General features: G+C 39.9%; 2 protein-coding genes across 2 annotated transcripts in view; one reads left to right on the top strand and one right to left on the bottom strand.

The window, feature by feature from the left end:
* The window catches only part of LOC113407436 (centromere protein R-like), a 47,061-nt gene extending 35,070 nt beyond the window's left edge, over positions 1-11,991 (bottom strand). Inside the window, exons 1-3 of the mRNA XM_026655957.1 lie at positions 11,935-11,991; positions 6,222-6,264; positions 291-429 (exon numbers count right to left, since the gene is read on the bottom strand). Coding sequence (XP_026511742.1) covers positions 291-429; positions 6,222-6,264; positions 11,935-11,939 — 187 coding nt within the window. The 5' untranslated portion in view covers positions 11,940-11,991. The remainder of the gene's footprint in view (positions 1-290; positions 430-6,221; positions 6,265-11,934) is intronic.
* A 94-nt stretch (positions 11,992-12,085) lies between these two features.
* The window catches only part of LOC113407434 (EF-hand calcium-binding domain-containing protein 7-like), a 39,498-nt gene continuing 38,334 nt past the window's right edge, over positions 12,086-13,249 (top strand). Inside the window, exon 1 of the mRNA XM_026655955.2 lies at positions 12,086-12,151. The gene's annotated coding sequence lies outside the window, so the exon portion shown is untranslated. The remainder of the gene's footprint in view (positions 12,152-13,249) is intronic.

The raw sequence follows: 13,249 nt of genomic DNA, 5'->3' as shown, positions 1-13,249 counted from the left end.
TTGGTTTAATTCCAGGAAGGAATGGAGTTGCCCCCACACATGCTAGTGGTTCTATATTGAACAAAGAAAAGAAAAGCCTTCTACAGGACAGTCATCATAATTACCTCAAAAGCTTACATTTATATGATAAGAGCACTAAAAATGTTGGATTTCACCATAAAATTCAGAACTCCTTAAGAGAAAAAAGAAATCAGACATACCAGATGAGACATAAATTACTAAATCAAGACCCTGATTTAACCAATAACAAGAAATTTTTTGCAATAAGTAAAAGAGAATGTTCAACTAACCATTTGATAGACCATTTCCGAGCTTTTGTACATTATGACTTGTGGGAGATGAAAATGCACTGATTTGGCACGTTCCTGTTGTTGGTGAATATGAGCTTAAATTTTTCTTTCTGGTCTTCAAAGGTGTTGCGTCATGTGGCTAAACAAAGTTTTAAAAAAAAAAAGAATAAATAAATGTTGGTTCATAGGGAGGTCCTTCCATACCCCTTATGTAACCCTGACAATTCCAATCCCTCCCTCCAATTTCCATTCTCAATGCTTCACAATTACAGCCTCCACACTTCCTGTTAAGGCGGACTACACATTGCTCCCAGAACCAGTCAGCATACAGTGTCTTAAAATGGCCCAATTTGCTAATGTTTAATCAAGCAGTATAGGCCAAGTTGTAACCGTATTTTCAAAGAGATTCCCAATTTTCAGTGTCCCCGTTTACGAACATCCCCAAATGTACACGCAGACAGCACTTAAACATGCAAATTAAGCTGTTAGATGTCAACCTCTCAGCTTTCATACACAAGTCCAACTTGCAAGGTACCTAGAGATATAGTTGCCTAAACTGAGTGCCAAGTGCTCTTTTGAGCAGGTAGTCTAAAAGTTAATTTTATTGGGAAAAATAAGTTAATTTGATGTTACTATGGCATGCACTTTCCTTTCTAACCAGGATTCGTTATGGTTAAAAATCATGGTCAGAATTTTTAGACTTTTTGTTCCACTAAAGATTTAGCTTATTTTTAGCCATTTTTATCAAGTGTTTGATTTCCTAAAAACAAAAGAAAAATCAGTGTTAAGACAGCAGAGGTCAATTAAAACCAAAATTAAGTCTCTAGTTTAAAGTCATGTGATTACGAACCTAAAGGGAGTTGTGTACCAAACTAGTGGTCAATATTTTTGCAAGTGTTAGAAGAAAACACATTGACTGGAAGTCACTGGTACAGTAGAATCTCAGAGTTACAAACAGCTTGGGAATGGAGGTTCTACTGTATACATTTTGCTTCCTGGATCAGATGTTAAACTGTAACCCTGAAAAAATTGAGCTACACTGCATTACCGCTACACAAGAAATTAGGAATCTGCCTGTACATCAAGGACCTAAGTTCTGATGATGATTTACATCTTACTAAGGAAGAATTAGCAGCTTCAAGTAACATCAGTAATGACTAGGTCAAAAAGGAAACATACAAAGACACCATCAAACTCAAACAACACTAAAAAGAAAGCCTCCCACTTCACTAAAGCCAGGATTTCACCCTTGTATCCTTAGGGGCGATATAAAGCCCCTAGACACTTTCAAATGGTACAGCAACCACCAGTTTTTACCTCTGACTGAATTTTAAGTATTAAGCAACATGTGTAACAGTCAACACACAATCATATATTGACAACTTCAAAGTAAAATAAGTAACCAGCTGACCCAGTAATTGAACAAGGGGCCATAAGAATGAAACACTGAACCAACTGGAAGGCCCAGCTTCAAGATTTGCATAATATTTCCCTTCTATCTAGCAGCTTTCATACCAAAGGACCTCAAGTCACCAGGCAAGATATCTCTACTGTACACATTGCTGGCATAAAAGATGGAAATCGACTGGTGCACAACAGGTGCTGGAATAGTGAAGAGAAAGGGACATTTTGGCTAAGGCCATTTTTTCCCCCATAGATATTTTACTGAAAAAGTTTCTCATATTCAATTTTTAAGCCATTAAAAATACCACATGTAGGTATTTCACAACTTTTTCCTCTCCTTGGAAACAAGAGCTTTCAGAAAGAAACCTTCGCAGAAAAGCAGAATAAAAACCAAAGGTACTTCTTGTCATTTTTGTTGTTTTGTTACATTTAGTTTAGAAAGTTAACTTTGTTAATCCACACTTTCACAAATATAAAAACAGCTCACAAAATAGGAAGCAGGCTTCTCTCCTGTCACTACAATGTACTATACACCACAAAACTCAATATCTATAATCTGTGTTTTTTCTGTGTATTACTCAGAACATTTCTTCAATTTCACACATTAGTTTACTAATCGTGTTTATAATTTCTTCAGTTAAGCACCATACATTAATGATAGAAAAAATAATTACAGGGCTATATGAATATTACACAGTTTTGACACCATGGATAAAATGTAAAATCACAGTCCTCCCCATTTGTGCTCATTAAAGATCCTCTGATACTTTACGTAGTGTTCTAGCTGATTTCAACTTGATTATCTGTATTTTGCTTACCTAAATTTCCCTGCAGTTTCAAATGAATATAGTATTCCTTACTTTTTATCCTGAATGTTGTTCAATGTTGCTGTGCACAAATGTTCTTCTGGGGAAAGAACCTCACCTCACCCTGACTCCAGAGCAGTGTAAAGGGCTCCAGAGATACGTTTACACTGCACCTGGGTGTGAACCTCCCAGCCAAGGCAGACAGACTCGTGGTAGCGTGCTAAAAACAGCTGTATGGACATTGTGGCTCCAGCAGAGATTCGAGCTAGTCACCCAAGCTCAAGCCCCTAGACTTGAGCTCAGGTGGCTAGTTTGAGTCTCCACCAGAGCTTCAACGTCCACATGACTCTTTTTAGCACGCTAGCTCAAGCCCCTCAAGTCGGTCTACCAGGGCTGTGAGTCTCGCTCCCAGCTGCAATATAGACATACCCTGAAAGCCCATGACCCAGCCAAGGGAGAATTCCCCAGTGCAGGAACGTCTTGCATGCACTGGCATAGGAGCTGTACCGGGGCAAGGCTGGGAGCAGGAGGGTTGTTTTGGGGGCAGGGCTGCTACACAAAAGTCTAAGGAGAAAGTACTAAGTCTAAGTTATGTATGGGGCCTCTTCAGCCCTCAAGTAGCCCAAGATCAGGAGGGCACAAAGGTGGCGGTAAGACACTTCTGCTGCTCCCTGCCTCCCCCATATTTATAGAGAAGCGGCTACATTTCAGCAGTGGGTAGAATAACGTGTACTATCAACTAGTTAATATTTATATATTTACATGATTCTAAATGTTTTTCAGACAAGGATACTTTCTTATGGGGAGCATCCTTGTTGTCACAAGTCTACAGAGACAATAACCATGAAAAAAGGAGGATGGGTGTGTACCAAAATGCCTAATGGTCAATTATGTAGCAACCTGCCCATAGGAGAAGTTTCTTCCTAACTCCAGGCAATCAGTGGTTGGTTTATGACAGACACATACGGGTTTATGTCCCTATATTTTCCACCGTGTAGCTTTTTATGAATATTCTCATTATGCATATTAATGTCTATTTATTTATTTATTTCTAAGTTCTTTGCCCGCAGCTGTTGGTGAGGTTAAATTCCACAGGTTAATTATGTGCGGGGTAAGAAAAAAAAATCCTTTTCAGTTTTAAATATGCCGCCTTTCAATTTCATTGACTGTCCTCTTGTTCTTGTTTTATAGGAAAGGATAAATAAGAACGCTCAATTTTCCTTCCCAATAACATTCTATCCTGCCCCCTCTTCTTCATCTTCTTAAATTAAACAGTCCCAATCTTTTAATCTATCTTTATACGAAAGCCTTTCCATGCCGCTCATCATTTTCACTATCTGGATATGGACCCCTTCTCTTTCTGTAATTCCTTTTTTAACAGGGTGACTAGAAATGGACATAATTTCAGATGATGGAACATTGTTTTATAGAATAGCCTCATATTTTAAGTAGTGCTTTCTATCTCAGTCCTTATGCATTCTAACATTTTGTTTGCCCTTTTTTTTTTTTTTTGACCGCCTTTGCAGACTGAGCTGAAGTTTTCACTGAACTACCCACAGTGATACACAGGGTTTTTTTCTGAGCAGTTACTGTTAGTTTATAATACAGCAATTTTTATGAGTTGATCTAATTCATTCTTCCAGTTTGCATTATCTTGTATATATTAACACTGAATTTTGATTTGGTGCTCATTCATCTAGCTTTCCTATATACCTCTGAATTACTCAATCTTCTCCATTATTTTGAGTAGCCTAAATAATTTTGTATCATCTACAGATTTAATAATTTTATATCATCTTTGCATCCTTTATTTCCAGTTTATTAATATTTTAAACAACCCCTGTCCTAGTAGGAAACCTTGGGCTACCCTACTGCTAACCTTTTGCCACATTAAGATGAACTGAGCCCATTACTGCCAGTAAAGACAGTTTTTCAGAGAAATGTTAGTTACAAAACACTACCAATGGTACATTAGGCATCTAACCTACATCCACTCTGTTTTGCAATATGGAGATCCTGTGCATCCCCACTGAAGCCTCAAGGGGCCCTCTCTGTTTAACCTTGAATGCCTGACATTGCAGCCACCATACTTCTGGACATGAAGGAAGCCTCCTTTGAGCATCTACCTGGGAAGAGAGTTACTGCAGCACACAACCTCTGTGGCAATCAGCGTAATACCTCTATGGCAATCAGAGTTTCTCTTCAGCTGGGCAAATCCTTATGATGTCATATCAATATTACACAGTTTTAACTACTCATTCATGACTTTTTATATACAGAAGCAGAGGTCACATCAGGTGAGGGCATATTGGGAGACGTTTGGCATTTTGTGGCCATAGAGATGGCCCCGGGAGACAAAGGAGAAGCAGCAGTATGGGATGGGGATGCAATCTGTGCAAGAGGAGAGGTGCCATATAAATGGAAACTTTATTGTATAGTCACATTACACTTGATAGCCCCCCAATATAGAAACGACTTCAAGTGAATATTTTAACCCATCATATTCTGAAAAGCTGATGTAAACAAGGGCTTTTATTATAGTCATTTTGCTGCAAAAGGAGAGTCTAGTCTGAAATGCAATTCTTCTCTGTTAAAACACTTTTGTTCCCATCTCAGAAAAATAACAGCTTTAGGGTAGAAAAAAACAGTGTTTAATTTCAGGCTGGACCACTCAACCACAAAAATGCTACTCCGACCCAAGAAACAGATGCAAAATTACAGTCACAGCTGCATTCTGCGCAGAACAAGTTGGGTAATGGTACACTAAACTGCTAATTAAATTGCTAATGATTTTTTTTAGTGCCACTGCGGTATTTTGCCACCTTTATTTAAATAAAAAAGTATCCAGCAAATTTTTAAAATTGCAAGTTTCTATTCTGCTAAATACCAATGAGACTTCTCAATAGGTATCACATATAAACAAATCTCTCTAAAATGACATAGCCATGTGGAGATTTACCGGAGGCTCATTTACTGACCAGCTATTTTTTCTAATATACTTTTCCACTAATTTTCCTTCCCTTTAAGGCTACCATCCTCATGAACTCCTCCGTGTTAGTGTTTGTAGCAACACCCACTGTTGGTACGGGTGGATAATAAACAGACATATGTCATGACATGCTGGCACTGGGAATATACAATGGCTGCATTTACAAAAAATAATAGCAACAGTACAATTTTATTTTTATTGTGATAACTGTGGTGAAATTTATTGCAGCGTTAGTATTTTATTGTTTCATTATGCCAGATTAGCTGAGGGATGTAATTATATCCTTGACATAAAAATGCTCTTAATGTTTTCATTTCAATTTTGCAGCTTATAATATGAAGATTATAGCATTATCATAATTCCATATTGTTACATGTACAATTAGATGGCAGAACATTTGCTTCCACAATTATGGAGCTAATTTCTAATAAATGCTTTCAACAAGGATCCTAATTCATTCAGCTCTTGGACAAGTAGTGAAGGTAACCAAAAATATGCCTATTTCTCCAGTTATAGCCAATTTCTTCATGCAGATAAATACTTCACTTATTGACAGGAAATGTATACAAAAAACAATAATTTCATGCCAAAGATTTTTAGTAATCACTTCTTCTCCTTAGTGAGACTTTTGTAGACTGTCAGCCAATCTGCTATAACATAACCCTAATGAAATGCTGTGTATTTATGTAAATTCCATATAATTCCAATCACAAAACTGAATACAGTACTTACATTTTCTTTTGCAAGGGTCTCCAACTTCAGTGCTCTCTTAACTCTGCAAGCAAAAGACAGACAAGTTTTACACTCCTTCAAATACAAAATGTCTAGTAATAAGATCCATTATCTGTGGTCTTAAAAGAATTATATTTTCCTAATTATGAATGCATTAAATCTTCTATGCATTAAATGCTACTTTAGGGAAAATAATTTCAGATACAGCAAATTTATTAACTAATTCAAAGAACATGGGACAAAAAGGTTGGTTTTTTGGAAGCTGGAACACAAGTGTTTGTACTAAAAAACATCCACCTCTACACTATTTACCAGTTCAAACCAAGATTATATATTAAAAAACAGGTATTAGTCTCTTTCAAACAAAATGCCAATAATTAAAATAACTATACACAAGTGCACTCCAACTTACATACCTTCTGGGTAGATGTTATAATTATTTTGCCATTAGTAGAAATAATGTATTAAGTATTTAAACATGGATACAGCAAGGTGAAAAAGGTAGTTCTTCCCATCATTTTAGCTCTTAACATGATTCAATGCTGCCAGACTATGACTTAACTGGGGAACAGATGCTCTATGTCTTTACAAGTCCCCAAACCATAAGAAACTATTTTCTAGTCTTCTTCACTATACTGATTCAGGAACATGCCAAACTCTCTCTGCAAAATTTGCTCTGCTGAACTGGATGCCCAGCTGTTAATGACAACACTAGGAAAGGAAAGCTGAATATTTATAATTCTTATATCGTACAGCTGTCTTCTAAAGAGCAGTCATCAAAATTTTATTGAATGCAGGCTAAATACTCAAAGGAAAGAAAGGTCAACATAAATTAAGACTATTTTACCCAGAGACAACTGCAACTTAAGTGCTTTCTTAAACAATAGCTTAAAGCATTATATAAAGTAACTAGACAATTATAAAAATCTTTATAAAGTCATTCTATAAGAACTTTACTCATTCATTTTGGATTAAACAAGCTTTGGAAAATGCACTTTACTTCAAAATGTAACTGCACAGATTTCACCTTGTAAAAGATTGTTTTGACTCATTAGCAAGTAAGATGACCTCATTTAAAATATACCCTTGTTTAGAGTGTGCCACTGTTTGAGTTTCAAATGGGAAAGCATCCAAAAAATGAATTAAAAATGCATCTTGAAATATTATTCATGTAATATTTTTGTATGAGATAACACGGGTTTACAATTATCTGTATTTTTAAAAAGATAATAGAAAAATACTATATTAAAAAAAGCCAAACATGTAAGATTTACAGTTTCTATATTAAAAAAAAACCAACAAATTTTTGCCAAGGGACAGTCAAAGGTGTAACAGTTTGATGGAATTCTTTACAACGTGTGTGGGGTTTTTTGTTTTTGTTTTAATATAGTGACCCATGTTGCTTAAGGAATGCAGACTCCATTATATCTTCAACCCCAGTGGCAGCAGAAAAACATTATATACATTAATACATTCTCTCGGTTAGGGTGCTCTGGGGGCCAATGTATTTGCATGTTATACTAAGGCATCCCTTCCAGCCCTACATTTCTGATTCTATGTTATGATGGAAGTTTTTATGATGGACTTCAAAAGGAGCTGGAAGCCAAAGTACAGCAGAATCTGGACTTGAGGTAGCTTTATGATGAGGTCAAATGAAAAACTGCATGGAAATCCTAAATTATAGGGATTTGGGAAATTTCTCGGAGAAAAAGTTGTGGAATAGTCAGCCCCATGTTATTTAAAATCTGTCAGATATTGTGTAAAGCAAGAGTTCTAGTCGGCCCAAATTTGCCTCTGTTGGCCTGTGGAACCTCTATAAGCCCCTTGAGCTATGCAGCTTTAGAGGCAGATTCTCACGTGAGTACTTCTACATCAGAAGAGGCTGCGTAATGCCTTCTGTGATCATCTAAGCCTTGCATTTTCCAGTGAAAGCATTAGATTCTATCCCACCTGAGAGTATCCCCTCTGCTGCCCTAATGAGGGGCAGGTAAATCACTAATCAACTATCATTCAGTCAGGATCATGTAAGACTGGGGGTCTTAAAGTCCAAACCACTGTCCTTGGCTAAAAGCTCTGAAACAAAGTTCATTTAGGAAATTAAAAAGGAGCCCCACTGGGCCACAGGTATCTCCCTCCCTCCCATGTACATTCAAAAAGATGCCTATGGCGGAGAGGAGAGAAAGCTCAACACAATCTAAACTGTGGAAATGAGAACCCCACACTACTTTATGATATAGAGGGCGGTAGCATCACCTCCATTAGTTCCAACTCTCTTCCTGCCATGGCTGGACAAAGTTACTACAGCACCAGGACAGTAGTAAATGTCAGTCTGCACAAGTAGGGAAGAGGAAGGAAAAAACAAGCACATGAAGCTACAGTGTACAAGAGCTCATTTACCTGAGACCCCTACCCTCAAGTTGATCCAAAATCTCCAGGGACAGAGTTCATTTTGTTTTCTTAATTGTGCACTGTAGATGGTGTTGAATGTTTATGTAAGTATATACATACTGGTAATTGGTACTTTACACATAATATTTACAATCTAAAAAAAAGTTATAACTATAGTTTGTTATAACATATTGGAAAATCCCTTTAGGCCAGATTGAGAGTCTCTTGCTAACACTGGTGAGCATTTACTTACAAAAGTACTCCTATTTACTTCAGTGAAAATATTCATGTGAGTAACTGCTCATCAGAGAGAGTACGGGTTTCACCATCTAGCCCTTGGTAAGGAAGTGAGATTTTAGTCTCCTGGTACACTAAGATTTTTTTTTTAAACTTTGCATGTATTTAAGCAAATTATAAAAGAAATAAATTGAAGATGAGTGAGGAAAGGTATTTGCATGAGGTGGTAATAAATGAAGTAGTAGTATATGGCATGATGAAGTGTCTGTATTGCTTAATGGAAAATTTATTCTGAGGAAATCACAATGCATTTTTGGGTGTTATATAGACTCCATTGACACACACTTTCAACCTTACTATTTTCTAACTCACTTTATAGAAAGACATTAAGTTTTACAAAAACGTGGTATGGTAGGTGATTAGTATTGCAGGGAACTAAGTATAAAGAGGTCACACAGGAGGTCACTGATTGAATCACAAGCTTCAAATCCCACTATATCAGTGGTTCTCAACTTATTTATCATTGTGGGCTGCATATGCGGCCCACAATGTGTTACCTGGGCCTCAGGGGTTGGATGGCAGGGCAGCAGCCCAGACGCCAACCACGGACCCCCACAACGCAGGGCTGGGCAGCTGCCCAACCCCGGAGCTTGCGGGGCCGGGTGGCTGCCCGGATGCAACCGTGCTGGGCAGTTGGGAACTCCGCGGGCCGGCCTTTAGCACACAGCTGAGGTGGGCCGCAGCTGTGTGTTAATTAGGCCGTGGGTTGAGAACCACTGCACTATACCATAATCCTATTCTAAGTAATGACAGCATGAAGACTTTAATAAGGAAGTTATATTTTTAGTGTGAATACACCTCTCTCATTGTTAATGGAAATACAAAAACATACACTCAAAAGAATCTTTTATTTAGTTTCCACCCTGAATACCAGTGTGAAAACAGCATTTAAACTGAGGAAATCTGTATTTCATCTTTTTATACAAGTGTGGGTTATAAAATTTCCCCCCCAATGCATTCTGATGTCACAGCAAGACAACATAATAAAACTTCACAATGTTTTAGTTGTAATTGACTTTTCAATTGGCCACATTGCTAAAATCTCTATTTGGCTCTTAGTAGAGAAATAACTAGATGGTATTTACATATGTTAGCGAAACAGGAAGAACTAAAGGGGAAAATGGCATATCAGCTGGGAAAGCTTGAAGAAAAAATATTACTATTTTCCAGGTTCAAACTGAAATGTAAAAGACAATGTGGAAGAAATAAAATGAGGAATGCACTCAAGTACTGCAATCCAAGGCTCGTAAATTTCATAAGAAGTTTAGAAAGATTATTGTCTGAGATCGCAAATTATTTAAGCCACACTTGTCTTCTTTCAGGTTCTAGAATAGAATCATAATTTGGGCTTGAAGAAACCTACTTCCAATGGTCGACAGGAAGCTTTGACTTGACTAACAAATGTTGGGGCCTAAGTCATCAATTACTGAAGAATTTAAGCTTTCATTAAATATAAAATCTAATCTAAAGAAAATCTATAGTTGCTAAGACAACTATCTGTGATCAGACTGTGAATGGTTGCAGTGTTGTCTGCCCAAGTCTGCAGGCATACTGCTGCAGGGCCTCTATTGCTACTCACAGCCTTGCTAAGCAGCAGTGAAATTAACAAGACTTGATTCACTTTCTCCACTGGTATTCAGAAGCCTCTGCTGTTGGTTGGGAAGTTACCAACAACAGGAGAAGCAGGAACTAGAGCTACTCAAACAGAAAGAATGTAGAAAAAAAATCTGTGGAAGCATAGTATAGTGGAGATCAACCCTTATAACGGCAGCCAGGAAGAGCCCAGAGTAGCTGTCCACTAGAACCTGAAGTACCAATAGTGGGTGTTACAGCCCAACAGCTACCACTATTACATCTCAAGCAGCTGCTGTCATTTTCTCACTTTCATGGGCATGAAGAAGTCACACGCACTTTACCACCGTGTTCTTCTACATCACCATTTATCCAAGGATTAATCATGCAATAGGACACATTTCCGAGGTAGATAAGTAGCAGCTTCATCTGGGGTACAAAGAAGTTAACTGACTCGCCCAAGGTGACTTGGGTGGGAAGACTGGTAATAAAACTCCCCTACTAAAATAACCTTGCCTTAAAAAAAAATCGCCTTTGGGTGAACATTATATACAAAACTGATGTTTGTAGGAAAACATTAGTCAAATAAAAATTCAGAGATTCCTGTTTGTTGTGGCAGAATTAACTATGTTTTAAATCTGCTCCACATTGACACGAAATATCCCACCCACGTTCCAAGTAAGGGATTTGCTCTGGTGTTCTGAATCAAAATCTCCTTTTCCACCCCTGCTACTGTGCAGTGAGATGTGGGCTAGTAGCAGTCCTCATGGCTGAATTTTGGTAGCACTCTATGTAGAAACACTTAACATTTTCAAACTGGGGTAGCTTAACTTTAAGCACTTAAATAGTAACCTGCTTCTCAGAGGCGCTGAGGACTCACTTAACTAGGGTGACCAGACAGCAAGTGTGAAAAATCAGGACAGGGGTGGGGGGTAATAGGAGCCTATATATGAAAAAGACCCAAAAATCAGGACTGTCCCTATAAAATCGGGACATCTGGTCACCCTACACTTAACTGCCGGGGGTGCTACAGGGAATGACCACTTATTTAAGAGCCGAACTTTAAGGCACCCAAATTTGAAAGTGTCTTCACACACACTGGCATCTGTGAGGGGCTCAGCGACTCTAGGGGAACCCTCCCCCCAAAGGGGCAGCTTATTTAGCTGGTAACTTTAAGCAGCCAGGTTTGAAAGTTTTGGCCACAGCCTGTACAGCCCTTTCCAAGCTGACGTGCAGATGGAAGGGACTTAAGGCTCGATTTCAAGTCGGCGTTCGTGTCTCCCAGCTTCTGCCCCCCAGCTCTTGTCCCCTCGCCCCCAGATCCTGTCCCCAGCTCTTGGCCCCTCCCGCCCCCACCGCCTGCCCTCCAGCTCTGCCTCGTTGCCCCCAACACCTGCCCCCTTCTCACCACCAATACCCCCGGGCCGGCTGCCCTGCCCCCCTGCCCGCTACCTACGGCATGATGGCAGCGCTGGGAGCCGCTCCTGCACCTCCGGGACTTCTCGGTTCCCGCCCGCCGTGTACCACCCAAACCCCACCGGTTGGAAACACTATCCAGAAGAGGCGGCCGGTTCCGTTCAGCCCGGGGGCGGCCCGTACCCGACGCACCGAGGCGGAGGGCGCACGGCGGCGGGCCCGGGCCGGGGCAAGAGACGAAAAAAGGAGCCCCCCAGGTCAGCACAGGAGGGGTCACTCCATCCCCTCCCCTTTCCTTCTGCCCCTTCCCGTGCACGGCCTTTGTGGGAGCCCCCGGCCCTTCTCGCTCCCGTTTAGGGGCCGGGCATGTTCGTTTACAAAGCAAATCGGGAGAAGGCAACAAAATCCCCTCAGCGGGAAAGAGAACGCGTCCGCCACTGCCCCTTGGCAACAGCCTCAGTCCCCCGGGTGCTGCTAGTGCAGGGGTTCTCAGGGGGTCACGATCTGTCAGCCTCCACCCCAAACCCCGCTTTGCCTCCAGCATTTATAATGGTGTTAACTATACAAAAAAGTGTTTTTGGTTTTATTTATTTATTAGAGGGGGTTGCACTCAAAGGCTTGCTATGTGAAAGGGGTCACCACCAGTACAAAAGTTTGAGAACCACTGTGCTAGTGGTTTAGAGCTCGTCAGTGAAACACTGGGGGTGGTGGGATGTAAGCTGGAGGGTTACATTGCCCTAAACTAGGTTTGAAATCTCACTGAAACACACAGAATCAGGATGCTGTGGGCAGAAGGGGAGATGTTTAGGAAGTGGCTTAAAATAATGTGGTGAGAGAGAGAGAGCTTGTTGCTTCTAAAGGAGTGAGACCTGATAGGTTTGCCTCTCCTATGATGAAATGGTAGAAACTAGAATTTTGATTACAGAACTCAGCATAGAAATGTAGGGCTGGAAAGGGCTTGTAGAGGTCATCTAGCTCTGAGGCAGGAAAAAGTAAACCTAGACCATCCCTGACAGGTGTTTGTCCAACCTGTTCTTAAAAACCTCCAGGGATGGGGATGCCACAACCTCCCTTGGAAGCCTATTCCAATGCTTAACTACCCTTCTAATTAGAAAGTTTATCCTAATAGCCAACCTAAATCTTGCTTGCTGCAGATTAAACTGATTATTTCTTGTCCAACCTTTGGTGGACCTGGAGGACAATTAATCACCATCTCAGTGTTTTGAGCATTGGCCTGCTAAACTAGGGTTACCATACGTCCGGATTTTCCCAGACATGTCCGGCTTTTTGGGATTCAAATCCCCGTCCGGGGGAAATCCCAAAAAGCCAAACATGTCCGGGAAAATCCGGCGCCG

This window comes from Terrapene carolina, unplaced genomic scaffold (genome assembly GCF_002925995.2).
Source record: "Terrapene carolina triunguis isolate 2854851 unplaced genomic scaffold, T_m_triunguis-2.0 Scaffold211, whole genome shotgun sequence".
NCBI lineage: Eukaryota > Metazoa > Chordata > Testudines > Emydidae > Terrapene > Terrapene triunguis.
Note: the sequence above shows the minus strand (reverse complement) of the source record. Positions and strands in the feature narration are given on the sequence as shown.